This window comes from Mustela putorius, unplaced genomic scaffold (assembly GCF_011764305.1).
Source record: "Mustela putorius furo isolate JIRA1106 unplaced genomic scaffold, ASM1176430v1.1 tig00000095_pilon_pilon_pilon, whole genome shotgun sequence".
NCBI lineage: Eukaryota > Metazoa > Chordata > Mammalia > Carnivora > Mustelidae > Mustela > Mustela putorius.
This window is the reverse complement of record NW_025421280.1, coordinates 19,918,669-19,946,665: the sequence shown is the minus strand read 5'-3', so window position 1 is coordinate 19,946,665 and position 27,997 is coordinate 19,918,669. Positions and strand designations below refer to the sequence as shown.

The 27,997-nt window shown below is 56.4% G+C and overlaps 1 protein-coding gene across 4 annotated transcripts in view; it reads left to right on the top strand.

Moving 5' to 3' along the window:
- Positions 1–27,997, top strand: part of DNAH1 (dynein axonemal heavy chain 1) — a 75,613-nt gene that overhangs the window by 21,392 nt on the left and 26,224 nt on the right. For all 4 annotated transcript variants that reach the window (XR_006606485.1, XM_045079199.1, XM_045079202.1 and 1 more), the window contains exons 9-37: positions 3,848–4,005; positions 5,004–5,215; positions 5,874–6,172; positions 7,530–7,680; positions 8,620–8,813; positions 8,908–9,133; positions 9,602–9,721; positions 10,096–10,178; positions 11,287–11,428; positions 11,828–11,983; positions 12,366–12,564; positions 12,645–12,898; positions 13,457–13,669; positions 15,171–15,335; positions 16,459–16,580; positions 16,683–16,788; positions 17,272–17,451; positions 18,083–18,223; positions 18,863–19,026; positions 19,222–19,335; positions 19,811–19,999; positions 20,274–20,379; positions 21,046–21,159; positions 21,612–21,761; positions 23,062–23,148; positions 23,258–23,444; positions 25,771–25,862; positions 26,072–26,226; positions 27,356–27,533. Coding sequence is in view for 3 of the 4 variants with exons in the window: in XM_045079199.1 (XP_044935134.1) it covers positions 3,848–4,005; positions 5,004–5,215; positions 5,874–6,172; positions 7,530–7,680; positions 8,620–8,813; positions 8,908–9,133; positions 9,602–9,721; positions 10,096–10,178; positions 11,287–11,428; positions 11,828–11,983; positions 12,366–12,564; positions 12,645–12,898; positions 13,457–13,669; positions 15,171–15,335; positions 16,459–16,580; positions 16,683–16,788; positions 17,272–17,451; positions 18,083–18,223; positions 18,863–19,026; positions 19,222–19,335; positions 19,811–19,999; positions 20,274–20,379; positions 21,046–21,159; positions 21,612–21,761; positions 23,062–23,148; positions 23,258–23,444; positions 25,771–25,862; positions 26,072–26,226; positions 27,356–27,533 (4,657 nt within the window). In the remaining variant the exon portion in view is untranslated. The remainder of the gene's footprint in view (positions 1–3,847; positions 4,006–5,003; positions 5,216–5,873; positions 6,173–7,529; positions 7,681–8,619; positions 8,814–8,907; positions 9,134–9,601; positions 9,722–10,095; positions 10,179–11,286; positions 11,429–11,827; positions 11,984–12,365; positions 12,565–12,644; positions 12,899–13,456; positions 13,670–15,170; positions 15,336–16,458; positions 16,581–16,682; positions 16,789–17,271; positions 17,452–18,082; positions 18,224–18,862; positions 19,027–19,221; positions 19,336–19,810; positions 20,000–20,273; positions 20,380–21,045; positions 21,160–21,611; positions 21,762–23,061; positions 23,149–23,257; positions 23,445–25,770; positions 25,863–26,071; positions 26,227–27,355; positions 27,534–27,997) is intronic.

Below are 27,997 nucleotides of genomic sequence, written 5' to 3'. Positions count from 1 at the left end.
GGTGAAGCTCTTCTTCTAGTAGATTCCTCACCAAGGGCTCAAGAGTATATTGTTCCTAGAATTCTTGCATGTTTAAAACTTGACAGACAGGGGCGCCTGGGTGGCTCAGTGGGTTAAGCCGCTGCCTTCGGCTCAGGTCATGATCTTAGGGTCCTGGGATCGAGCCCCGCATCAGGCTCTCTGCTCAGCAGGGAGCTTCCTCCCCTCTCTCTCTCTGCCTGCCTCTCTGCCTACTTGTGATCTCTCTCTGTCAAATAAATAAAATCTTAAAAAAAAAAAAACTTGACAGACAACTTGATTCAATATAAAATTCTTGTTTCACACTGTTATTTCTTGAGGTTTTTTTTTTTTTGTTGTTTGTTTGTTTTGTTTTTAATGGTGCTCTTTTGTGGCCTTGCTTTGAATGTTGATTTTGAGAAGCCTGGTGCCAATCTAACTCCCCTTCCCTTGATTTTTCCCTTGATAAAAAATAAAAATAAATCAGTTGATTTTTTTTTTTTTTGGCTTGGGGGCCTTGGGTTTTTTTAAATTTGTTTTTAATCTTTAAAGTCTAATCATTTTACTAGAGTATGTCTCATACGAAGGCTCCTATGTCAAGGGAAACATAAATTTGTAAGCTGTTCTCTTGCTAATCCATCTTTGTTACAGAGCCTCAGCCAAGAACCTAGAATAGTATAAGAGGATTGTTCTTTCCTCCCCTGCAGTCAGTTTTATGTCATACTAGAGTATGATCATTCTAGGTCGGTTTTCATAAGTACCAAATGGGCCTTTTAAAAACATAAATTGAGATATTCTTTATTTCTAGAATTTTTCTTGGATTATAGTTTTAAATATTTGTTCTGTTCCATTTCCCTGTTTTTCTTTATCAGATTCCCTTATATTTCTCTATCTCATCTATCCTCTATCTTGTTTCTTCTTCTTTGTTTTTTTCTTTAAATTTTATTTAAGAGAGAGAGAACATGAGAGGGGAGAAGGTCAGAGGGAGAAGCAGACTCCCCACAGAGCTGGGAGCCTGATGTGGGACTTGATCCTGGGACTCTGGGATTATGACCTGAGTCGAAAGCAGTGGCTTAACCAACTGAGCCACCCAGGCTCCCCATATCTTGCTTCTTCTTTACCTATTTCTAATTTAACCATTTCTTCCCCTTTTTTTGTTTTTCCCCTCATTTTCATTTTCTTAGTTATATCCAGTTCTTTCTTCAACGTACTTTATTACATTTTTTATTTCACTCTGTTCTTCCTTATGCATCTCTTAATTTTGCCTCCATTCCAGAGATAATTTTGTTTCTTCAATTTTTCCCCTGAGTTCAATTAAATAGCTTTTGTTTCTTCCTGTTATTTGCTCACTTCTGTCTTTTGGTTGTGAAATTCCGATTCAAGGTGTTTTTCATATGCCCAAACACTTGTTTGAAGATATTTAGTTTGGTTTGAAGTGCTGTGCTAGTTTTCTTCTGCTTTGTCTCTGTTTTTTTATTTGAGGGTTGGATGAGAATTTTGTTCAGGTAGGTGGATATTCATTCCCTCTCTCTCTCTCTCTCTCTCTCAGTAGTGTCCTGCAAGGGTCGTCTACTTTCTCCCATTCAGTCCTTGGATGTGGGATGATTTACAAGATTCCTAATTCCAGAGCGCCCTCTTCTGTTAGGAGAGCAAACCATTTTTTTTCCTCTTTCTAAGTGGATAGGGGGGGTGGGTGGGTGTGTGTGTGTGTGTGTGTGTGTGTGTGTGTGTCCGTCCGTCCGTCCATCTCCGTATGTTGGGGGAGAGGGGTTATCTTCCCAAGTTGTTTGTTTTTTCTTACCTTGCAGGACTCCAATTTTAAACTTTTGCTTCGTTCCCTTTCACCCTTCAATCTCCAAAGCGCTTCTTTTCTTTCACCTTCCCTCTCCTCTGTCATGAAGCCTTTCAAAGAATGTTACCGCGAATGAATGCACAGAAGTCCCGTCCTTGTCCAAGTGCTCTGAGTCTCCCAGACTCACAGTCAGTGTTTTCACAGTTAGGGTGGACTTTCTCTCTTTCTGACAGGACTTCAGACCAAGCTTGGGGCTACCCCTCTTTCCGCAGACTGACCCCATCTTCCATGCAGGCTGGCAGCAGAAGGGGGAGCTGCAGCTCGCTGGGAACTGACCATTGTTTTTCTACTTAAAGATAATGTGAAGTTTGGGCATTTCCTTTGTGCTGGGAGTGCTAATGGCTTGGGTTTGGTAGTGTTGTTTGTCCTGCCTTTTCTTTTTTTCTTCTTTCTCTCTGTCTTTCGGGAGCATCTGGGGAGGTTGGCATGGATGTGGCCATTCCCTTGGTTGACCAGAATTCCATTTCTCAGGTTTTATATCACTGAGAATGTTTTGGGCTCTTTATAACAAATACGCTGAGCTCAGATTGGCTTAGATAGCAGGCAAATGCACACAGCTTTGCTGATGACTAGAAATCAGATGCAGGACATGCCTGGCTCAGTGCGTGAGGCCTCTGTCTCTGGTGGAGGCTGGCTTCATCCCCAGGTGGATGGCAGCAACAGTTTCAGAAGCACAAAGTCCAGATTCCACTGGGTCCTGCCCTAGATTGGATTCCCTCGAAGCTGGGCCTGTTTAGGGTGATTCTTGTACAGATGATATATTGACAGAGTCCTCCCCAGAGACATCTAAGGGAGGTGGCAGGATGTAATGGAGGCAGGCTGCTGGGCAGAGGTGGCGTTTTAGGAGAAGTACAACCTCTGATCTCACAAGGAGCATGAAAAAGACCGCAGAACTTGTCCTGAGGAGGCTGGGATTGATTTTCTAGCTGTTTCAGTTGTTGATTTTAACTGGATCATGTTCCCATTCCTGAACCAATTAACAGTCTGATCTGTCTGATCACGATTCGCTTAGACAGGTGAGATGACCCCAAGCTGGGGCATGTCAATGTCCCCTAAGTCAAGTGAGAAAGGAGAGAGTCCTAGAACAGCAGGAAGATGCAATGAGGAGGAAGTGGGCGTCAGGCAGGCAAGCAAGTCTACCTCTTGTGCCAGGCACAGGGGTGCAGCAGCGAACACACCTACGAAGGGCCTGCCCTCATGGGCTTTCAGTCTGGCCAGGGAGACACACAAGGAGAAAGCAAGGTGATTCAGGGCTTTGACAGATACTCTGGAGACAAAGCAAGACAAGGGAATAGAGATGTCATGGAGGGAATCTCCGGTCAAGAGACTGCCTCACTGGGGTGGTAACATTTGAGCTGAGTGTTGGAAAAAGTAAGGAGAGAAGAAGATTCTGGCTGGGGGAACAACAGTGAATGAATGAAAAAATGCCCTCGGGCGGTCAGGATCATTGAGCCAGGGAGGCACTTTGGGGCACAAATGAGGCTGCCCTCATCTGGAGGGAACAGCGTATGCAAAGGCTCTGAGATGAGAGCTCAGAGTTCCTCCAGGAACCCAGGGGGCGCTGTCTGTGGCTGGAGCTGGGTTGGGGGTAGGGACAAGAAGGTGACCAGAGAGGAGAACTGGGAGGGGCTCGTCCCAAGAAGAGGTTTGGCTTATCCTAGGATGCAGGGGCCCAGGACGGATTTTTAGCAAGAGAAGGATGTGCTAAATTTGAGTTTTGTGGGGAGTGGACTGGAATGGGCAGGGATGGGTGCCTTGCTGGGCTGACACAGAGAATTGAGAAGCAAAACAGGCAGAGTTGGGGCGGGAGGGTTTGACACTTAAGAGGCAGGGGACAAGGGTGATGGAGGTTAGTGGCTGGGCCCAGGTGGGAGGTGAGCCCGTGAATCTGGAGGGGAAGCCCCAAACACATGCCCGTCGGTCGATGGCAGGACAGAGTGGGCCCCAGCCAGCCCACAGTGTGGGGGTGACTCCCCTGTCCCCCTTCCCCATTGGCAGGGTTCTGGAGCACCTCAGCAGCCTCTCCAGAGAGGTGAACCTGGACTATGAGCGCAGCATGAACAAAATCAACTTTGACCAGATTGTCTCCTCCAAGCCTGACACGTTCTCCTATGTGACCCTGCCTAAGAAGGAGGAGGAGAAGGTGCCCAGGCAAGGTGAGGGCGGCTGGACAAAAGCGGGCCCCAGGGCCATCTGCCTAGCCAGAGCCCTCCTGCCCTTCCTGTAAGGTGGTCTGTAAACCCAACACTCCCAGCACTTACCCTGCTGCCTCCCCAGCTGCCTAGGGCTTGGGGGAGTGGGTGGGGAGGTCCACGAAGGCTCTTCTGGGACACCTGGGTGGTGCAGTCAGTTGAGCATCTGATTCCTGATCTCAGCTCAGGTCATGATCTGAGTCATGAGATCCAGCCCCAAATTCGGCTCCATGGGCATGGAATTTGCTTAAAATGTTCTCTCTCCCTCTCCCTCTGCCCATCTCCCCATCCCCCTCTCTTAAAATAAATACATAAATAAAATCCAGTAGTCTGAGTAGCACAGAAGGAAGCAGGTCATGGGTTAGAGGACAGCAAGTGTTCAGAAGTGGACAGAAGGGCTCTGACGGTCTGAAGGACATTCGGCAGCAGGGGGCAGGTGACATTGGTACAGCCCCATTTGACCCATGGCAGACTGCGTCTTCAAGTAGGGACACGAGTTCCCCCAAGCCCTCCTTGCTTTAACTCTCCTGATGCCGGTGCATTTCATTTCCTAGACTTTGAGCTGCCACGTGTGGGAAGTGCCCAGGAAGCTGAGGTCAGGGGTGTGGACAGTGGGCACTCTGAGGGTCCTGGTGCCCACATCTCTTTTGCGTGGTGCTGGGTTATGTGCAGAGTGGGCAGGAGTGAAGGGGGAGAGGGCCTGTGGTTCTCATCTACTTCAAACGGGTCAGGGACGCAGAGGGGCCTGGAGGGGATCCACTTACCCCAGAGTGCGAAGCTGCAGGGCTGCGTTGGCAGGCTATGGGAAGAGAGGGGTCTGGGGTGGGTATCTCTTTTGGAGAGTGGGTGTCTCTTTGGAAGGAGACAGGAGTTGTATCTCTCCATCTCTACCTGTAGATCCCTCCTAATCCTTGGTGTGTCCCAGGCCAATCTGACCCTGCCCTCCGCCCCTACCCTTGCAGGGCTGGTGAGTGTTCCCAACTACCCCTTCCGGGAGCAGAAGGAAGACTTCACCTTTGTGTCCCTGCTTACACGGCCGGAGGTCATCATGGCCCTCAGCAAGGTGCGGGCTGAATGCAACAAGGTGATGGGCATGTCCCTGTTCCACTCAAACCTCTCCAAGTACAGCCGCCTGGAGGAGTTCGAGCAGATTCAGTCCCAGACCTTCTCACAGGTGCGTGGGCATCCGGGGCTTGGAGGGCCACACACAGGCTGGAGCCTTGGAGCTGAATGGCCAGCAGTGAGGCTGTAAGCTCCTGTTTTTAAACCTAGACCTTGTGGGAGGGTGGGGGTTGCCCAGGGGGATGGCTCATCCCAGAGAGGAGAAGAGAGGAGACCCAGGGTAGGCTCCCTTTCCGGTCACTTTCCATCCAACCCTGGCAGCTTCTGAAGCAGACCCCTTGTCTTAGAAAGGATAACAGGAAGTCCACATAGCTGCTAAGGATGGAGGTGTGAGGGAAGAAGGGTATAGCCTTGTGGGAGACCATCACCAGGTACTCCAGGAAAAAAGCTCCCCGTTCCTGTTTCACTCCGTGTGTGTCTCTGCTCATTGGCTGTGTCTCCATCTCTCTGTCTCTCCCTTAGCTGGGGGAAAAGCCCTGCTTCTGCTGCCCCTCCGCCCTCCTTCCCCTAGAGGAGCTCTGGTCCCCAGGATCACGGGAGGGTGTTGGTTGTGGGGCTCGGCAGTCAGTTGGGGCTGCGGGAGGTCCTTCCCTGGCCATCTGGGTCCTGAGGCTGCCCCAGCACCCTGGTGTATAGGGTCCCTGAGTGTGGTGGCTGTGGGCAGAAGGTTCCCAGGGGCCCCCACCTGATGCCGCCCATGGCCATTCCAGGTGCAGATGTTCCTGAAGGACAGCTGGATCAGCACGCTCAAGGTGGCCATGCGGAGCAGCCTGCGGGACATGAGCAAGGGCTGGTACAACCTCTATGAAACCAGCTGGGAGGTGTACCTCATGTCGAAACTGCGCAAGCTCATGGAGCTGCTCAAGTACATGCTGCAGGACACGCTGCGCTTCCTGGTGCAGGACTCGCTGGCCAGCTTCTCGCAGTTCATCAGCGACGCCTGCTGCAGCGTGCTGGACTGCCCCGACCACATGGTCTGGGGTGACGACCTCATCAACAGCCCCTACAGGTGGGGCTGGCCGAGCGCAGGCACTGGGTGGCCAGACAGGCAGGGGTGGGGGGAATGGGGCAGCCGGGACCAGGGTGCCCAGCACCGCCAGGTCTTGGATGGCAGGGAGAGCCCGGCCCTGGCCCTGGTGGCCAGGGATTGTCCCACCAGCTCTGACTTGCACATCTCTAGGTGGCCTTCATTTTCTCCATCAGTCCCTGAGTTACTCAGTCAAAAGAAATATTCTTTGAGCACTTGCCATGGACCAGGTGGAGCTCTAGCGGAAGCAGAGAGGCAGGACTCCTGCTCTCATGGGGGACAGGCAGCAAGCCAGTGAATCAATAGATGGTCACTGCCAATGTTTGCACGGGCTGTGACAGACCAGGGTGGGACAGGGGACTCTGCCAGGGGGTCAGGGTCCTCTAAGTCAAGACCTGAGATTGAGAGGAAAGCAGCCAAGGAGATGTGAGGGGGAGGCACTGGGCTGAAGGCCCAGCACAGGCAGAGGCTCAGAGGGGAGGAAGACTGTCAAGGGTGGAAGGGCCAGCAGCTATGGCTGGAGTGGGGGAGGGCTGGTCAGGACAATATGGGAGAGGTCGCAGGGACAGGCCAGATCAAAGAACCTCTTGGGGTCACAGTCGGGGGCTAGATTTATTCTAAGTGTGTTCAGCAGCCATTAGAGGGGAGTTACACCCTCATTAAACAAAGCTCTGGATTTGTGGGAACAAGTGAGGCAGAAGGCAAGTCAGACCAAGTTTTCTGCCATTGTCTAGAAAAAGGATGATGTGATTGGGACTCGGGAGGGGTGCAGATTTGGGGTAGTGCCTGAGTGGCAGTGCTATGGGCCTGGCAGCAAGAGGAGGGGAAGTGGGAGGAGGGGAGGGGAGGAGACAGGCTGACTCCTGTGGTCCACCGCTAGCACCGAGCCCTGAGGGGAGCTGTGTTTGAGATGCCCATAAAGGCAGGTGGGTGATGGATGGCAATCCAGAGTGCAGCAGAGAGGACTGGCTGGGAAGCTTGAGGGTTGCTGGCGTGTAGTGGGCATCTGAAGTCAAAGATGGTGCCCTCCCGGGGAGAGCGTGGGTGCCGCAAGGACCCAGGGTCTGGCTGGCCTGCCCTGATGACCTCAGGACCGCCTGGTGGTGGTCCTCCCTCTTCCCGGTACCTGTGGACCTCTGGGCAAGTGGCAGAGATGGATTAATCTTTGGCTGCTCTGTGTTTTTCCGGTAACTTAGAGATTTCTAGAAGGAGGGAGGAGACAATTTTCATGCATGGAGAAGCTTGAGAACCATTGGGCTGGCAGGGAGGGCAGAGGGCTAGATATGCTGCACACAGGCCTCCTTGGGCGCCTACCCACAGTCAGCCTATCACCCGACAGGCCCCGGAAAAATCCCCTCTTCATTGTGGACCTGGTGCTGGATAGCTCAGGGGTGCACTACAGCACACCACTGGAGAATTTTGAGACATCTCTGCTCAACCTCTTTGACAAGGGCATCCTGTCCACGCATGCGGTGCCCCAGCTGGAGAAGGTAGGCCACAGCTCAAGGCCCAAGGCATCTGCTGGCTTGGCTGCTTGGGGCTACCCAGCCACAGGCCAATGGGATTAGGGCAGTTCTACTTGATTTCAGGCCTCCTGCCTGGCCAGCAGAGTGCTCAGACCTTCAATGTTTGAAGGACTCCCTTAATCCTCACCACAAGCTGTGCTGGGAACCCTTAGCATCCCCATTTTGTCATGCCCCAAGAGGGCACAGAACGACCAAGTGTCAGACCTGCGACTCGAACCGGGCTCATTCTCCACCCCTGCCACAGCTGTTCTGGCCCCGATTCCACTCTCTTGATCCCACCCAGCTCCCTGCCTCTCTCTCCAGCTAAGATGTGGACAAAGACTGACTGTCACACTCAGGACCTCTTGCCAGAAGTCTCCACTCATCACACACCCGGTTACATCTCACTCCTCCCGGCCCAAGAGCTCCTGGAACTAGTCCCCTCTTGTCTTCCTTACTGGGTAGCCAGAGCCATCAGTGACCCAGTGGCCTTGTCTGCTCCTTTCCTGGGCTCTGCACCGAGTCAGGCCCGGGTAGAGGAAGACACCGCCCTTGGGTGGGGCTCCGGGGACTTCAGCCCTATCTTAGTCCACAGGGTGCTGGCAGACACCACAGCAAACCCTCTTCCATACCCTCCCCACACTGTCTATGACTAGCCACACAGCTGCCCCTGACCCCCACTGCGCTGTCTGTGATTGGTCACACTGCTGCCTTGATTCCCACCACGCCGTCTGTGATTGGTCACGCTGCTGCTCCGACCCTCCCCACGCTGTCTGCGATTGGTCACACTGCTGCGCACAGCCCCCACCGCGCTGCCTGTGATTGGCCACACTTCTGCCTGCTCTGGCTTCGGATCCCATCTCTAACCCCTCTGCCTGAGCCCTGTGGCTCATCCAGCTCTTCCCCCTGCCTTTGCTTCTGCAGCTGGTGATGGAGGACATCTTTATCAGCGGCGACCCCCTACTGGAGTCCGTGGGGCTCCACGAGCCACTGGTGGAGGAGCTGCGGGCCATCATAGCCAATGCTGTGCGCAAGGCCATGATCCCACTGCAGGCTTACGCTAGGGAGTACCAAAAGTATTTGGAGCTGAACAACAACGACATTGCCACCTTCCTCAAGTGCGTGTGTACATCTGAGGGCGTCTGGGTGTCGGTGTGACCCCTGGCCACCCACTTACACCCTCTGCCCCTCCTGTGTGTCCACCGTCCACAGAGACTACCAGACGCATTGCCCGACAGCCTCGGAAGTACGGGAGGTGGTGCTCACCCACCTTCAGGAAAAAGAGATCCTGGACAACTCGCTGCCCAGCAGTATCATCATTGGGCCCTTCTACATCAATGTCGAGAACGTCAAGCAGAGCCTGTCCAAGAAGCGCAAGGCCCTGGCCACTTCCATGCTGGACATCCTGGCCAAGAACCTGCACAAGGAGGTGGACAGTGTAAGTGCCCAGCCACTGACATGCATTCACTCTCGAATCCTCGGTGAGCTCCCATGAATAAGGAAGGTGTCCCTAGGGAGGGTGAGGGCTGTCTGCAGATGCCCAGGCCAATGGAAGAATCTGCCTTGACCCCCAGCCTGTTTAAGGGGAGCTGTCCCATATGGAAGGTCTAAGGAAATAGGGGCTACTATCTCTTTCCCTAGACTTGGAAAGACCTGGGAATCTCTCCCAAAGATGGGCCAGTTCATGGAGCGGGGCGTGTGCCGGTAGGCTTAGAAGTCCCATGCATGTGTTGGCTGGGCGCAGGAAGCTAGGGAGGCCTCAGCTCCCCAGCAAGTCAGCTGCAGGATGTGGTAGGGTGGGGGCGGTTACCTGTCAGGAGACACTGGGATCCAAGAAGGAGGAGCAGGCCCCAGGAAAGGACAGGGCGGGTACACGGCCTCGCTAGTGCCCTCCGCCCCTCGCCAGATCTGTGAGGAGTTTCGCAGTATCAGCCGCAAGATCTATGAGAAGCCCAACAGCATCGAGGAGCTGGCTGAACTTCGCGAGTGGATGAAGGGCATCCCTGATAAGCTGGTGGGGCTAGAGGTGAGATGGGTATAAGGGGGACCGGGGGCTGGGCCTAGGGACAGACAGCGGCTGGGAGATGAGGAGCCAGGAAGCTAGAGGAGAGGGAGACACAGAGGATAAGGGGCTTGGGAGGTTACAAGACTGGGTGCATGGTGGAAGTTCAGAGCCATGCTATCTGGGAGGCCAGGAGCGTGGGAGGTATAGGACGGGGCCTGGCAGTGGGAGGTGTGGCAGCCTTGGCCTTTGGAGCCCTGAGCCCAGTGCTGGCCGTGGATCCTGTGCCTCTTCCCTCACCCCAGTCCTCCCTCTGTGGAAGAGAGCCACCTTTCCTTAGTGCTCAGCCCCTTTGGGGGTCCCACACATGCAGCTGTCATTACCACCTGTCCGTGCAGGAGCGGATCGTGAAGGTCATGGATGACTACCAGGTCATGGACGAATTCTTTTACAACCTCAGCACAGAGGATTTCAACGACAAGTGAGTGGGAACTTGGTCCCCCTCCCAGAGTGGGGGTCAAAGAGGTGCTGTGACACATGACACATGGCTGTGTGTTCACACCAGAAATGTCACCCAAGATGTCTGAGACCGTGGCTCCACACGGGCCAGGGCCAGGTGGTTGGTGGTGCAGAAGGAAATCACAGGAGCCTCTTGATCTAGGGCCCCTGCTGCCCCCTAACCCTGTCTCCATTCTCTAAAACATTGTCAGCCTGACACACACATGTTCACACAGGCCTGGAATCCCCTTTGTGGGAGGGGCCCTTTGGGATTCTTGGGAGCATGGAGAGCAGACAAAGCTATCCTGGTGATCAGTGGGGAGCAGCACTTGTCCCCACCCAGCTCAAGAGCCTTCTGAGAAACAGCCTTAGGTTGGGACTGCCTTGCCGAGGCCTCCAGAACCCCTTGCCCACTCTGCCTCACAGGCCTGGGGGGCCTTCAGAATGTTGAGGCCTGGAAGAGGTTGGCGCTGTCTCCTGGGATCCCTGCCAAGAGCCCCAAGGCACTGGCTTTACAGGGCATCCTGGTACTCAGGCTGGACCTCCCCTAGGGTCAGCATTCCTAGGCCAGATGCAGGCAGAATCCCCAAATTCTACAGAGTCCCCCCATTAGCCAGCAAAGGGAGTCAGTCTGATATGAAGGATGCTGGCCTGGTGGCCTTGTTGGTCACCATGGAAGTGCAGACCACAGGCCACTGCTTTGCCTAATGGGAGGTGAGGCACCTCCAGACCCCGGAATGTAAGTGGGGGGAGTCTAGCATTACCTCTCTCATTTCCGACATTGTTCCCTGTCTTGCCCCGTCATTGCACTGGGCACCATGGGCCAGCATCTCCCTGGATGCCCACCACAGCTCCCAGACCGCAGGGAGGGACGGCCTCCCCAGCCAGGCAGGCCCACATCCTGACCCTGATGGTGGCAGGGGCTGCCTCCAGCTCACTTCCACTTCCTGGTTGCTTGGCTGTGACTGGTTCCAGCTGCCGCCTGGATTCCCCCAATCTCCCCCTCACCCTGGGTGCCCCTGCCTGGCCAGGCCACCCCATGATTTCATCTGCGACCCCCCCCCACCCAATGCCCACCCCATCCTCTCCAGGTGGGCTGCCAGCAACTGGCCTTCTAAGATCCTTGGGCAGATAGAGATGGTACAGCAGCAGCACACAGAAGATGAGGAGAAGTTCCACAAAATCCAGATTATGGATCAGAACAACTTCCAGGAGAAGCTGGAAGGGCTGCAGGTGGGGCTGGTTCAGGGCTCCGCTACACCTCACTCCCCACCATGCGCTCTGGGGCCAGGCCTGGCTTCAGGCATGCAGCAAGGGCTGTGGGGATGTTTGGTGGGTGAACTGGTGGGTGGATGAACAAATGGCTGGGGGTGCCTGGGCAGCAAGCTCCAGAAAATTCAGGGTTACAAAGGGTCCCAGCTCTTCCATGGTGTCCTCGGAGCCCCGATAGGTGAAAAAATGGGCACAGTGTTAAGGATGCTGGGTTGCCCTCTGACCTTGCTATGTCAAAGGGACAATCAGCATGCCTGTGATTGGCCAGGAACCCACTTACTCCAGGAGAAGAAAATGCCCTCAGAATGGGGAGGTGTTGGGGCCCTGGAGGCGTCTGACCCCGTGCTCCTTGGCCCACAGCTGGTGGTGGCTGGCTTCTCCACGCACGTGGAGATTGCACGAGCGCACGAGATTGCCAATGAGGTGCGGCGGGTCAAGAAGCAGCTGAAGGACTGCCAGCAGCTGGCCATGCTCTACAATAACCGGGAGCGCATCTTCGGCTTGCCCGTCACTAATGTAGGCCTCCTCGGGGGACGCCGCCCCCTAAGCCCCACAGCTTGAGGAAGATCCCGTGGCATTCGTGGCCATATCTGAACCTAGCTCCTGGCTGGCAGGGCCCTGAATTTGAAGGGTGGGACTGAGCAGGCTGCAGAACAACTCCCTAGTCCCAGCCCTCCAGGCGAGGAGACTGGCTGGAATCAGGCAGGAGGCCTCGCAGAGCTACCCGGAGCCCATGTGCGGTGGGGGAAGGGAGGCCAGGCCAGGGCTCATGGGGACAGGAGCAGGAACGGCATCCAGGAGCAAGGAATGGGAGAGGACCCGGCCCAAGAAGGAGCAGTGAGTGTGCAGAGAGCCCGGGAAGCACTCCCGGACAGCCCTGATTGCTCTGTCCCCACAGTACGACAAACTCTCCCGGATGGTGAAGGAGTTCCAGCCCTACCTGGACCTTTGGACCACGGCCTCTGACTGGCTGCGCTGGTCGGAGAGTTGGATGAATGACCCCCTGTCGGCCATCGATGCCGAGCAGCTGGAGAAGAACGTCATCGAGTCCTTCAAGACCATGCACAAGTGTGTGAAGCAGTTCAAGGACATACCAGGTAAGCAGCCAAGCCAGCCTGTCTCCTCCTTCCTTGCCTGAGCTGGCCGCCTCTCACACCTGCCTGTCCCGCCCCGGCAGCCTGCCAGGACGTGGCCTTAGACATCAGGGCCCGCATCGAGGAGTTCAAGCCCTACATCCCGCTGATCCAGGGGCTGCGCAACCCTGGCATGCGGAACCGCCACTGGGAGGTGCTGTCCAATGAGATCAACATTAACGTTAGGCCCAAGGCCAACCTGACCTTCGCTCGCTGCCTCGAGATGAACCTGCAGGACCACATCGAGAGTATCAGCAAGGTGGCTGAGGTGGCTGGCAAGGAGTACGCCATTGAGCAGGTGTGTGGCCTCCAGGGGACCCACCCAGCCCCACGGCCTGGGAGGAGGACACTACTGGGCCCCATCCCCGGGGTCATTCCCCAGGCTCGGGGGTTGAGGTGCATTCTGTTCAGTGGGTTAGTCATGGATGTAAAGTGTTTGGTGCAATGTTCACCATCCCTGTCATTACTCAGTCGGCCCAGGGAGGAGCTGATAGTATTACCCTCATTTAACAGATGAATAAATTAAGGCTCAGAGAGGTTCAGCAACTGTCCCGTGTGACATAGCCAGTAAGGGCTCGAACTGGAACCAGAGCTTCTAACCAGCACCTCAGTTGCCTCCCAGCATAGGTGTGTATGCTGTTCATGGGCAGCACGTGTGATGAGTACCAGCCAACCTTGAATTCAGACAAGGTCCCACGGGGGATTTGGTGGCCAGACCACTGGGAAGTATTTGCCGGACAGCCGTAGTCATGGCTGTGCAGAGCCTGCTCTTCCCTGTCCAGTGCTGGTCATACAGCACATGGGCCAGCACCTTCCCGGGACCCCGCCTTGACTTGCCCCCCACCCCCAACACTAGGCACTGGACAAGATGGAGAAGGAGTGGTCAACCATCCTGTTCAATGTGCTGCCGTACAAGGAGACAGACACCTATATCCTCAAGAGCCCGGACGAGGCCTCGCAGCTGCTTGATGACCACATTGTCATGACGCAGAGCATGTCTTTCTCGCCCTACAAGAAGCCCTTCGAGCAGCGCATCAACTCCTGGGAGAACAAGTTGAAGCTGACCCAGGTGGGCCCTTGCTGTCCTCACATACTCCTCCCCATCCTTCACATAGGCAGCCCTTTAAGGTGTCTGGGTGGGCGGTGCCCTTTAAGGGTCGAAGGGGGGGTGCCTCACCCAGGTCTGTGGGCTCCTCCATCTCTGGAAGGCCCCTCCTGCAGGGCAGAGCGTCAAGGGTGAGACTCTCCATCTCTGAGACTTGGCTACCGGAGGAAGTGATTCTGGATGTGAGGGTGGGGCTGTGTGTGGTCCAGTGCTGCAGCTGGGGAAGGGCAGGAGATACTCGGTCTTGGGACCACTAGGACCTCCGGTCTCAGAAATTTCTGGGCTGGATACGGCAAGGCCCTGAGGCTCCTCAGGGCTGTCTGCTCTGCTCTGAGCCTCTCATTTCTCTCTTACGTGAAGCTGGCGCGGGTTGAAGGGGCCTGGGCACTGGGTACTGCCCCTCTTGACGGCTGTCTGTTGAGCCTTGGAGGATTATCCTGAGGTTAGGCCTACTGGTGTGTTTCTTACAGTCCCTTCCCTGGGGCCTTTCTGGGAGCTGCTGAGGAACCTCCAGTAAAGGCCAGCAGCCAAGTGAGGAGGGCTTATGTGTATGCTCCTTGGATCACCCAGAGATGTTTGACTTGGTCAGCATTGTCCCTGGGTCTCTGCCTTTGCTCACACTGCCCCCTACCCCTGGAGTTCCATCTCTTCCTGCCATCTCCAAGGCTCAGCGTCCAGCAGCCCTCACTGACTTTCCCTCATCTACCAGCAAGGTGGCCCTTGGTACCTCTTACAAAGCCCATCACACATGCTGGGCCCTTAATGACTAGGGGCAGAGCTGGCTATTTCGTGGGCTGTGGGCCCCTTAAGTGCAGGAACCACATCCTGCTTCCCTGTTTTTCTGGATGCCCACATGGGCGTAGCCCGGGCCTGGAACAGAACTGGCTGAAGTACACATCACTCGAGGGAGGGAATGAATGAATGAATGAAGAGTTTGCACTGATGGGAAAAGAGAAAAATGCATAGAGAGGAGTTTGAAGGTAGAAGGAGAAAGCGGCTGGTTTTGGAGGTATCTTGCTCTTGGACTGATGTTCAGAGAGTCTTTTAGGGATCTCGAGCTCAAATCCCAGTACACCTCAGAGACTCCTGGGATCACGGACCCAAAAGTCCTCCCAGGAAAGAGGACTGGTTTGGTCTCCTTGCACTGGGCTCTCCTCTGTGACTGCAGCACTCGCTGGTGTGAGGGTGGTTTTCTCGTAGGGAAGAGCGGCTCCGCTGGGTCTGTTGGAGGCTCAGGGGTCCTGGGGGCATTCGGGCTTCTCTAGAAGCCAGGGCCTCTGTGTAGCCTTGGATCCCTGGAGCCGTGGCTGGCAGGGTCACGTGGAAATCACCCCCTCCCCCCCCGTGGACACTGGCTCTGCTGTCCAGGGCTCTGCCCAGCACTCCATGGTCTGGTGAGATCTCCAGGTCAGCGGGACAGGACCTAACGTGGACCCCAGGCGCTGATGGTCCCCGCCCTGCCCAGGAGGTGCTGGAGGAGTGGCTGAACTGTCAGCGGGCCTGGCTCTACTTGGAGCCCATCTTCAGCTCGGAGGATATCAATCGGCAGTTGCCTGTGGAGAGCAAGCGCTACCAGACAATGGAGCGGATCTGGAGGAAGATCATGAAGAACGCCTACGAGAACCGTGAGGCGAGCTCGCGTGGGGCCGGGAGGGGGTGCTGGGGACTGCCGAGACCCCCAGTCACATTGTTGGCAGCCTCCTGGCCTCTCCTCTCCCTGAACAAGCAAGACTGAAGGACAAGTCCGAGGCCCGTGTACCTTTGAGGGGACTCCCCAGTCTTGAGAGAGATTCCTCAGAAACACGGTAGTCAGTTTTCCCCTTGAAGATTTAGTCTCCATTAAGATTTTTTTAAAAAGATTTTATTTATTTATATGGAAGAGAGAGCAAGGAGGGGAGGAGGAGAGAGGGAGAGGGACAAGCAGACTCTGCACCGAGCGTGGAGCCCGACACGGGGCTCGGTCTCACAAGCCTGAGATCGTGACCTGAGCTGAAACCAAGAGTCTGACGCTTAACCAGCTGAGCCACCCAGGTGTCCCTACATTATTAGGATGTTAGGGATTGTACTTACTTCTTTTATTATATATTTAGAGAGAACGTGTCTCGGGGAGGGACAGAGGGAAAAGGGAAAAAAGAATCTGAAGCCGACTCCATGCTGGGCGTGGACCCTGAGGCAGGGCTTGATCCCAGAAATCATGACCTGAGCTGAAACCAAGAGTTGGACGTTCAGTTGACTGAGCCACCCAGGTGCCCCCTACATTAGGATTTTAAAGATTCTGACAAGTCCCACAACAAATAAAATTCCTTGGCTTTGTTTAACCCTAGTTCTTTTCTTTTTTTTTTTTTAAAGATCTTTTTTATTTATTAGAGAGAAAGAGGGAACATGAGCAGGTGGAAGGGACAGAGGGAGAGGGAGAGGAAAAAGCAGGCTCTCCGCTGAGCAGGGAGCCTGACACGGGGCTCTATCTCAGGACCCCGGAATCATGACCTGAGCCAAAGGCAGACGCTTAACTGACTAAACCACCCTGGTGCCCCTAATCCTAGTATTTTTTATTTTTATTTTTTTACCATAGACTATTTTCTGTGGATTGACAGGGGTGATGGATGTGGGCCCTGGCTCAGGGCCATTTTCCTGCCCTCTCTCCTTCCCAGGTCCTACTGGGGTCTCTGGGCAGTGCGGGTGCCCTCTGAGCCCACCTTGCTGCCTCCCAGTCTGACCGTGCTCACTTCCACTCTCTGGCCTGGGCCGTGCAGGTAATCAGTGTGTGCTCTGACCAGAGGCTGCTGGAGAGCCTGCGGGACTGCAACAAGCTGCTGGACATGGTGCAGAAGGGCCTCAGCGACTACTTGGAGACCAAGCGGGGCGCCTTCCCCAGGTGGGCACCGCCTGGCCCATGCCCACTGTCAGTGCTTGCCCGTGGGGCTGGGGCGTGAGGGTGTCTGACCCACTCCTTCACCCCTCCCTGTGCCCCTGGCAGATTCTACTTCCTGTCAGACGATGAACTACTCGAGATTCTGTCCCAGACAAAGGACCCCACAGCTGTGCAGCCCCACCTGCGCAAGTGCTTCGAGAACATTGCCCGGGTGGGTAACAGGGCCAGGGGTTCAGGTCTGGGAGCTCTGGGGCACCTTCCCAGGGAGGAGAGCTCTTTTCTGGCCCCAAGTCCTTTTAGCAGGAACTGAGGTGGCCCGTGAGATTCCTGGCCCTTGGAGACATCCAGGGCCATTGGGAGGAAGGGCACCTGTAGAACCCCCACCCAGCTCCGTAGAGTCCTGAGGTGCCGACTGGGCCGAGAAACCCAGGAAGCCAGGAAGTGGATGTTCCTGAGTCCCCTCATCCTCTCTTTGTCTACAAGGAAGGCCACACAGACCTTTGGGGGAGGGGGACAGGCAAGGCAGGCTTAGCCTCCTTCCCCAACTGGGCTGGGCCGCAGCTGTGGACAAGGCAAACCCCATATGCAGTCGGGGGACACAGTGGAGAGGGCAGGGCCAGCCCCAGGGCTGGGGCAGACGGGGCCTCTGGGCACACAGGGGGTAAGGCCGCTCTCACTCCTCCCCTGCCTGCAGCTGCAATTCCAGAAGGACCTGGAGATCACACACATGTTCTCGGCCGAGGGTGAAGAGGTGCAGCTGTCCTTCTCCATCTACCCGTCCAGCAACGTGGAGGACTGGCTGCGGGAGGTGGAGCGCAGCATGAGGGCCAGCGTGCGGGACATCATCGAGAGAGCCATCAAGGCCTACCCCACGGTGAGCCATGCCACCTGTCCCAGCACAGCCTCGGTGACCCCCCGCTCCCTCACAGGGTCGCCTGCCCGCCTGCCTGTCTGCCTCATCCTCGGACTCTGCCTTGACCGCTGGAGCTCTTAGTCAGCCGGGGGTTCTCTGGGGGCAGGTGGTCCCTGCTGGAGGAGGAATCGGAAAATGGTCCAAAAACTGAGACGTGCCCCTGGAATGACTGGCTACTGTGGTTGTGTTTTACGTCCTCGCTGTGAGCCTGGCCTGGCCCAGGGCCTCCCCCACATCACCTCTCTCAGTCCATGGTCATGGACTGAGTCCATGCTGAGTTCACATACGCAGCTCCCTGTGGATTAGTTCAGAGATGTTTTCTGCCCAAAGGTGTATGATTTCAAAGTGGCAGGCAGGATTTGAACCCAGGACTGTGTTCCCCAATCCTAGGCTCCCATGCCTCCACTTCAAGGTCTCTGCTGAGGAAGTGAGGACTTGGCCCCATTCCAAGAGGCCCAGAGCTTAATGGCTTCTCTGCTTCTGAGGTGGAATTCACTACTTGGGCCCAGAAACACAGACAAAGTTTAAGCAAAAAAGAATGCACAGGCAGGGCTAGCCGCCCCTGGATCAGTTCTACCTATTATCTGTCTAGATGCCCAGGACCCAGTGGGTTCTAAAGTGGCCTGGCCAGGTGACCATTGCCGGGTGCCAGACCTACTGGACCATGGAGGTGGCAGAGGCTCTGAAGGCTGGGAACCTCAGTGACCAGCTGTTCCCCAAGCTGGCCCGGCAGGTAGGAGCCCAGGGAGTCTCCTTCTGTGGCCCTCCAGCCACCCCACACCCTGGGAAAAACTGCTTCCTCTGGGGGACTTCCCTTTGTTGATCCTGGAAGGTGTTTGGACTTAGAGCCAAAGAGCCAAACACTCAGGTGTTTGGACCCTGAAGTGAGTGTCTCACAACCTGCCACCCATGAGAGGGTCTGGTGGTCTGAGGAGAGCTCTGAGGCCAGGCAGGTGCCCCTCTGCCAGTGGTCAGTGAGGGAGCCACACGCTGGGGCCTCCGGCACTGTGTGGTGGGCTCTCCCTGCCCCCTCTGTGGGCCTCTGTGCCCCCGGCTCCTCACCATGCTCCTTCCTCGAGCTCCTTGCTAGGCTCCAGCTCCCGGCCCCCTAAAGGCTCCCAGGTCTCCGCATGCTACAGGGGCCGTGCATGTGGCTCCGGTTTTATTTGGTTTCCTGCCAGACTTCCCACGTGGCCAGCGCCCTGCCTGCTCTCCCCCTGCCTCGTCCCACACCCCATTCCCATCCTAGACCACCAGCTGCTCCCAGGACAGAGAGATTGTTCCTGGGGGAAGCACACCATCAGTGCACGGGAGAGGAAGCCTACCCAGCTCGACCACACCAATATCTGACAGCGTCCCCCTGCTCCTACAGCTCAGTGACCTGGTGGCCCTGGTGCGGGGAAAGCTGTCCCGCATGCAGCGGGCTGTGCTGTCAGCGCTAATTGTCATTGAGGTCCACGCCAAGGATGTGGTGAGCAAGCTGATCCAGGAGAACATAGTCAGCGTGAACGACTTCGAGTGGATCTCGCAGCTGAGGTGAGGATGCAGGGGCCCCTGGCGCAGTCACGTCCAAGGCCAGCGCAGGCTGGAGAGTCGGTCTCCAGTAGGCCCTGGGACAAGCTTTGGGCGGGGCACCTTGCTGCTTTCCTTCTCCACCTTTCCTGGGCCGCATGTCCTACCCAGCGGCCCGTGGTCCGCATGGTCTGGGAACATGTCTCCCTGCAATGCCAGGTACTACTGGACAAATAACAACCTGTATATCCGGGCTGTGAATGCTGAGTTCACGTACGGCTATGAGTACCTCGGCAACAGCGGGAGGCTTGTGATCACGCCCCTGACCGACCGGTGAGCCGCCCTCTCCCCACCTACGCTTCTACTCTGGTGCCTTCCCTCCAGCTCTGACTGGCCCGAGAGTCTGGGGGCCACAAGGCCCAGGGAGTCCATGCTGGGCCAGTCTATTAAAACAATGCAGGGTGAGGAGCACGGGCTTCAGGTTCAAAACCAGTTCTGACCCTCTGCTGGGCAACCTGGGACAGCTGACTCCCCGCTCTGTTCCCCAGTTTCCCCTGCAGCCTCCTCAGGGTGGTTATGAGAATTTCATGAGCCGAGGTGTAAAGCTTTTAAGCACACATGTAGCACTCTGGAAGCATCTAGAGGGTATGAGCTTTACTGATTTCATCAGTCACAGCTGCTTTTCAGGGTACCAGAGGAATTGGCTTGGGGGAAAGAACAGGCAACCCCTTTATAAAGTGAACCACTCCTAAGTCTCGGGGAACCCTGCGGAAGGAGTGTGGTCTCTGCTTACCTCTCGCTCCTGCAGATGCTACCTGACTCTGACTGGGGCTCTGCACCTCAAGTTTGGGGGAGCCCCAGCTGGCCCGGCTGGCACAGGGAAGACTGAGACTACCAAAGACCTGGGCAAGGCCTTGGCCATCCAGACTGTGGTGTTCAACTGCTCTGACCAGCTCGACTTCATGGCCATGGGCAAGTTCTTCAAGGGCCTGGCCAGGTGAGGATGCCCATGAGAGTGGCATAGGGCAGGGCAGGAAGGCTGATGCCACCTGAGAGGAGCCTCCTAGGATGGTGGAGGGGACAGGATGAAATAATAGGAATCAAAGGCTCGGCCCCTGGTGGGCACTGGGGTGGGGGGGTGGGGGTGGGAATATGACTGAGCTGGCCAAGAGGGCCATTGGAGGCTTCCTCCCAGCAGAGTCATAGGGGGCCCTTGGAGGTGTCAGGTGGGCTCAGAACTCCTATCCCCGCGTTGTCCTGACCGCACTTAGTGCCGGGGCCTGGGCCTGCTTCGATGAGTTCAACCGCATCGATATTGAGGTGCTCTCGGTGGTGGCACAGCAGATCACCACCATTCAGAAGGCTCAGCAACAGCGGGTGAGTATCACTTCATCTGTCCCCAGCATGCCCATGCTGCCACAGGCTCCCCATACCCGCGGCATCAAAAGCTAGGCATTCAGGCCTTCCCTGAGCCCAACCTCTTTTGTCTCGCAGGGGATGGGCAGCCCCACTCCCCCCTCGTGGAACTGTCCCTGAGGGACATTTGTAGCCAGTCAGGGAGCCCCACATGCCTGCCCCACTCTGGGGGCAACTTTCAGGCCAGGCTGTGGTGAATAAAGGGATCCCTCCCACATCCTGACCCTTATGGAAAGCCCCAACCTACTGTCCTTCCTCTAGCATCATTCAGAGTGACTAGAGGTCTCCTCCTGGCGACTGGAGCTGGGAGGCTGGGAGGAGCCCAGCCCCATCCCAGTAGGGCTCTGGATCCTAGTCAGAGCTGATCTAGATTGCCCAAGTATAGGAGAACCAGTGTCTAGAATTGGGGGTATGGTGGGGGTAGCAGGAGTTGTGTGAAGACCTCAGGGAGCCAGGACCTTGGAGGCCACCAGTGCCCACCAGGACCCAAGGTCTTAGGCCAGATCCTGAGAGAGGAGCGCACCTTCTCTCCTGGGCTGAGTGGCTATAGCCAGGACAGGGCATCCGCAGGGACAAGGGGGCCCATCCAGAGAGGAGGCAGGGTGAGCCAACCCCGTCCCCCTGTAGGTGGAACGCTTCATGTTTGAAGGCGTCGAGATCCCACTTGTGCCATCCTGCGCTGTGTTTATCACCATGAACCCAGGCTACGCCGGCCGCACCGAGCTGCCTGATAACCTGAAGGCGAGTGCTGGCACAGGGCAGCCCAAGAGGCTTCCCAGGGTACAGGAAAGCATGGGGCTGTGGCCTTAGATGTGCTGGAGCGCTATGCAAGGGCTCTCCGGGGCACCCCTCCCGCCCGGGGTTCCTGAGACCCACCCCTCAGCCATGGAGAGGAGGCCCCAGGCTTGTCCTCCGGCTTGGCAGAAGTCAGGGGACGGGTTCAGGTCAACACAAAGGACCAAGGACCCATTTCTAATGACAGAGCTGTCCAGCCATGGGGGAGGATAAGCAGCCTCGGCTATGGCGGCTGAGGTGCAGAGGGGATCCAAGCATCTGTGGGGCAGGAGGGCAGTGAGCCTATCTTCTGGGGGCTGAGGACCACCAAGCACCGAGAGGTCCAGAGAGTGGGCAGGACTCTGGGAGGGGAGGCCTGCCTCTCCGTTCACACGTCACATGGGTGCCCCGTGCCCCAGGCGCTCTTCCGACCGGTGGCCATGATGGTTCCGGATTATGCCATGATCGCAGAGATCTCCCTCTACTCCTTCGGCTTCAGTGAGGCCAATGTGCTGGCCAAGAAGATCACAACCACCTTCAAGCTGTCTTCCGAGCAGCTCAGCTCACAGGTGAGGCCCTGCCCTCACCAGGTTACAGAGTGTGAGAGCCGCCATCTGCCCTCTGTGAGCCCCATAACATAGGAATTACATCCCCACTTCTCAGCTGAGGGCTAGTTGGCTCAAGCGTTAGGAAACTGAGAGCCACACAACCCAAGGCTTAGGAGCAAGTACGCTGGGTCTTATGGGGCTAGAGCAGGACAGCAGCCCCCTGGCACCATGGGCCTTCCACTCAGTGTGCTGAGCCCAGCTTCCAGGGGCACCAGCCACTGGCACAGACCCCAGCCCTGCTGGCTAAGCTTCCCTGTTTGGCTCCCTTCTCAGGCAGGCCCCCCTCTGCGGTGGCAGAGATGAGCCAGCTCTGGGCTTACACGCTACCAGCTTAGTTCCTCTTTCTTCATAGTTCTAGAAAAAGTCATCCTAATGGGCTTTCTCTGGGTGACCTGCTCCTGCATGAACACCAATCACTGTGGCCAGGAGGAATCCAGGCTGACTCTGGCTAGCTGGGGCCCCCCAAGCCCCTGGGCTGGAGGAGATGTGGTCTGTTACTGGGAGAAACAGCGGCTGTCCACACAGCACAGCCTGGATGCCCACACCTCCGCACGCCTTCTTTCTCACCATCCCTTTCAAAAACGCTGCCTTCCCTGTTAACTGTGCGCACATGGTTCTGGAAGTGCAGAATCTTAAGTGGCAAGACTAGCCCAGTCACTTCATCCTGCTCCAAGTCCAAGACTTCCGGGAAATATGCTGGTCAGGTCCAGATGTAGCTCTCATGGTCTGGCCCCATAGGGGGAAAATGATAAAAAATGCTACGTCATGGAAACAGAACCAGCAACAAAGAAGGGAAAAGCTACAGTGGTGTGGCCAAAAAAGAATGTTAGAAGGAAACCCAAAGGCCCTTGGGGCCAACCTAGCTGTGGCACCCATGGGAACTCCTTCTGTCATGTTTTGAGGAAACCCAAGTACATTCCTGCCCCTGGTGCAGTGCTGGGACCACAGGACTCTGCCAGGGTCAGACCTACGTAGAGTCCTCACCCTCAGGGGCCAAGAGTCAAGCAGAAGCAGGCAGGGGCTGCAGACTAGGGAGGCCGGAGAAGGGAGAGAACCCCTGGGATGGTAAGGAGAAGGTGCCGGAGGCCTACAGTCCAGGGCACCTGGCTCAGGCTGGGGCTTGCAGGGGGTGTGACCTTGCAACTTCCAGCTGGGTGAGGGCCAGGTACCAGGCGGGGAGGCAGAGTGTGCCAGGCAGCTTCCCCCGCCCCCCCCACCGAAGGCATAGGGCCCACCTGCCCCTCCTGTGCGGCAATAACAGGATCACTATGACTTCGGGATGAGAGCTGTGAAGACTGTGATCTCGGCCGCGGGGAACCTCAAGCGAGAAAACCCCAGCATGAGTGAGGTGAGCTCCGTCCAGAGAAGTGCAAGGATCTGGGCCGTGGGAGGTCTCCAGAGGGAGCGGAGGCATGTCTGACCCGGGTCCCCTGAAGGCTCCCCCCGCTCCGCTGCAGGAGCTGATATGCCTCCGGGCCATCCGAGACGTGAATGTACCCAAGTTCCTGCAGGAAGACCTCAAGCTCTTCTCCGGGATCGTATTGGACCTGTTCCCCACCGTCAAGGAGGAGGAGACAGACTATGGCATCCTGGACAAGGCCATTCGCCAGGCCTGTGAGAACAGCAACCTTAAGGATGTGGACGGTGAGCTTCCCCCGCCATCCCTGAGTGGCCTCCCTGGGATCCAGGGCAGGGGTGCAGAGATGGGGCAGTGTTGCCCCAGGGTCACTTACGCCCGGCCGAGTGTTATGGCAGGCTGGGGCTCTCGCCATGCAGTCCCCGGAATAGGGCAGGTGACCGATGTCTAGGAGAAAGTCCTCTCTCCCACTCATGCCTGTGTCACTCGACGTGGGAGTTTTCCCACACCAACCAGTTCTCCCACACCAGTTCTCCACTGGCTGTCCCACAATTCAGCTCAGTTCTAGCACTAACCAGAAGCACAAGTCACAAGCAGTCACAAGTAGTGGGTCCCCACGTTACCCACAACTTTTCAGCAGCTTGGCTACCGACCGAGGTTCCCACAACCTCCTCCTTAGGTTTGATCATTCGCTAGAACGGCTCACAGAACTCAGGGAAACACATTTGCTACTTATTCTGTAATAAAGGATACAAGAAAGGATACAGATGAACAGCCAGATGAAGAGAGACGTGGGCTGAGGTCTGCTCCTCCCAGCACATGGATGCGTTCATCCAGCAGGAGGCTCTCCAAACCCCATTCTTGGGGGGTTTTTATGGAGCCTTCATCATGTAGGCATGATAAATTATTATTATTATCAATCATTATCCACTCCCAGCCCCTTTCCCTCCTCTGGAGAATGGGGGAGTGAGCCTGACAATTCTAAGCATCTAACCATGGTTTAGTCTTCCTGGTGACCAGCCTGTTCCCAGAAGCCCGCCACCGCCACCACGAGGTGCCTCATTAGAACAAAGGACATTCCTAGCACTCAGGAAATGACAAAGGAGCTCTGCGTCAGGAACCAGGGTCAAAGCCTAAGTGTTAGAAAGGAAGATTGTCCTAGCATTCTCTTTACAATGGTTTGAGGAGCTCTGCATCAGGAACCGGGGGCAGAGACCAACGTTCATTGTGCTGATTACTTTTCATTGGGGAAGCAGATCCTGTCACCAGCCCGAGACCCCTTCTTAGCCCCCTCCTTTTGTGGGGAGCAGTCACAGGACTCGGGCCCCTGTTGGGCCTTGCTCCTCCCCGACAGAGGCTGTCCTTTACCCCACCCTTACCTGCCTGGGGCAGCAGTGGGGTTTGATGCCGTCACTGGGGGAAATGGTGAGCCCTGCCCCACGACACCCAACGCCCACTGTCCTCTTTTGGAACAAAGCTTGTTGCTCCCATCTTGCACTTGCCCACACTCCTCCTGGAATACACCAGGAGGTCACTGGAATAAGCCCAGGTGTCACTGGGCTGAGGAGCGTTTGGGCCTTTCTTGAACTAACCTGTTACAAGGGCTACCACACAGATGGGAGCACCCTGGGGGAGGGCACCCTCAGTCTCCCTCTGACCCTAATCCTCTTCCCTGATAGAAGCTGGGGGTCTCCATGCAGCCACTGCGTGGCCGTGCCCCTTGAGCTCTGGTCTCACTGTCCCTAGCCTAGAGGACCTTTCCTCTCCTCCAGGACCCTCCCTGCCAATCCTTTATGCAGTGGGGGGGCGTTCCTCCAGGAAGTCACACCTGGCCATGTGGCCACCCTGGCTATACAGGACCCTCCTCTGGGGCCTGATGTGTTCAGGCTGCAGGGTCTGTCCCCCAAGCCCTCCCCTGTCCTTCATTCCCCATTGAACTCTGAGGCCACTTCCTGCCCACCAGGTCCCAGCGGGGTTGTTGAGGGAAGCCTCAAAATCTCTCCCTCGTGGCCTTGGGCCCGATTAGCTATCACTGGGTAACTGGACCTTGTCCCATTGGCATGGCCTCCCAGACATGCAGGGCCACAGCTCCCCCTGCCACCTCCCCAATACACTGTTGGGCCAAAGTGAGACATTCAGTCCCTACCTGTGTGGGCCTGGCCCTCTGCCTACAACGGGCAGCTAGCCCTACAGCTCTGGTCTTGATCAGTTGCAGCTGCTGATGCTGTGATTCTGTCCCTGGGGTTTTGCCATGTATCAGCAGCCATTTCCTCAGGGCGGTGCTTTCTGTAGGCCTGGCAGAGGATTTGGGGGCTGGAGTTGCTTCTGGGGCTTGTGACACTGAGCAGGCCCATGCCAGATGGACACCTGACCAACGGGTTTTAGGGAATCAATCATGGTGGAAATCATGGCCGCCATTAGCAGAGTGCTTCCTCTTTGCCTGTCCCTGTGCTCAGGGCTTCACCTGCCCCTAGGTATATTGCCAGCTGCATTTTCTAGATGAGGAGACTGAGGCTCAGGGTAACCCACCTGAGGTTGCACAGCAAGCTAGTGGCAGAGCCAGGACCCGAGCCCATGTTCTGCACCCTGAGTGCCACTGCCATGTCCCTCTAGGCTTCCTGACCAAGTGTATCCAGCTCTATGAGACCACAGTGGTGCGGCATGGCCTCATGCTCGTCGGGCCCACAGGTTCTGGCAAGAGCAATGTAAGTGGAGCCAAGCCAGGCAATTCACGACCCAGATCGTCTCCCGGGCGGGGGTGGTGTGTGGGTTGGGTTCTCGGCTGGGGTCTTAGTCCCCATTTGTACCTCCGTGGCCTCTAGAATGCCCTGCCTGCCCTCTGTGGCCTGCAGCCCACTGCAACCCTGTGCTCTGGGGAGCCAGGAGGCTCACTCTTGGGTGGCTGTCTCCCCAGTGTTACAGAGTCTTGGCAGCTGCCATGACGTCACTGAAAGGACAGCCGTCCATCAGTGGCGGCACGTATGAGGCCGTCAGTTACTACGTGCTGAACCCCAAGTCCATCACAATGGGCCAGCTGTATGGAGAATTTGACCTGCTTACCCATGAGTGGTGAGTGGTCCCAACCTCTCTCCAGGGACCACCCTGAGCCCAGACCTCTGGGGGCTGTGAGCTATGGGCCTCTCTCCCCTAGTCCATTGGGAGCTCAGGAGCTCAGGCTCTGGAGTCCAAATGCCTGGGACTCCACTCACCACTGCACTTCCTTGCTGAGTGACCTTCCTCCCTCCCTGGCCTTGGTGCTGTCATCTGCGAAGTGGGCATAACAATGGCACCATGGTGCTGGGAAAGAGAAAATGAGCTTGACCTAGGGAAGATGTCTAGACAGTATGACACATGCTGAATTCTCAGTAAAGATTGCCTGCTCTCATGGCTAGAAGTCCCTCTCAGGTCCCCCACCCCCCACACAGACACATGCATGTCAGGGAAAGTGCTCTGAGCTGGAGAAGAGCAACTAGGGGAAGACCCTCCAAACGTCAGCATGTGGGAGGCTTTTCTCTGGGGTCACTCTGTTTCTCTCAGGAAGTCTCCAGTCTCTGCGGAGGGTTCTGCTTGGCTCCAGGGTTCTGGAAACCCAGGGGGGTGTGGGCACTGGAGTGGGACAGTCACCCATCTTTCCAAACATGACTCCGGCGTGCTTCCCCGTTGCTGGTGAAGGGTCTCATCCACACCCACTCCAGGCTCTTGCGTGGGTGGTTGGGGGGCCTGGGGATCAGACCAGAAAGATGTCCCCCTACCCACCACTTTCCCAGGCCTTTGGTGCCTCTGAAGCGTGAGCCTTCCCGGGTTATGTGACAGGACCTGGATACCGCTCACGACCCATCCCTTGCCTTCCTGCAAGGTCATTTTCCCCATCTCCTTTTCCTCCCATCTCCCAGAACTGGATGGGCCTCCATTTCTGCTGGTGCCTCCTCCCCCACTTCCTTCTCTTCCCCAGGATACCATCTTTTATCTTCCTTTAATTTAACCTTAGTGATGATTCAGCAGAGAAGGAATATAAACACACATTTTTATAGCCCCATGCTACACTGAAAAGTCCCATTTTCCCCATTGTTGTTTTTAAATGAATGAAGATATCAAAGAGAAAGACCCCCGCAGAGCAGGGCCAGACCAGCGGCCAGGTTTCCCTGGGAGCCATCTGGGTCTGCTGCCTGCCCCATCTCCCTCCTCCTGGTGGCTGCAGGACAGATGGGATTTTCCCCTCCCTCATCCGGGCGGGGGCCATCGCCTCCAACACCAACAAGAAGTGGTACATGTTTGACGGGCCGGTGGACGCCGTCTGGATAGAGAACATGAACACGGTGCTGGACGACAACAAGAAGCTGTGCCTCAGTTCCGGGGAGATCATCAAGCTCACCGAGGTACACTTGCCTGTCCGTCTTCCCAGCTCTCCTTGGCAGCTGAGTAGCCCCGGGGGCCGCAGTATGCTGGCCAGGCTCATCCCCCTCCCTCTCAGGGCCACAGCTGCCTCCCAGGGCATCCCCAAGCTCCTACACCTCAGCTGTGTCGGGGCAGCTGCCCCGCGTGGCCCTTCTGCAGCCCACATTCTGGGATGAGCTGGGCCTCAGTCTGGATGACCACCCACCGCTCTCCACTGACTCTGCCTTGTGCCTCCCAGGCCCACTTGTAGCCATGTGGGCCCAGTCTGGGTCAGACATCCTAGCAACGTGCCAGGAGTCAGGAGACAGGCTGTACACACCTGGCCCCAGGGCCACCCGCCTGGTGTGTGAGGTGCTGTTCTCAGAAAAGGAGGGCTGTCACCTGGTGTTAGAGCAGTTTGTGATAGCTACATGGAGCGGATCCCTTGAGCCCTCCTGAGAGCTCC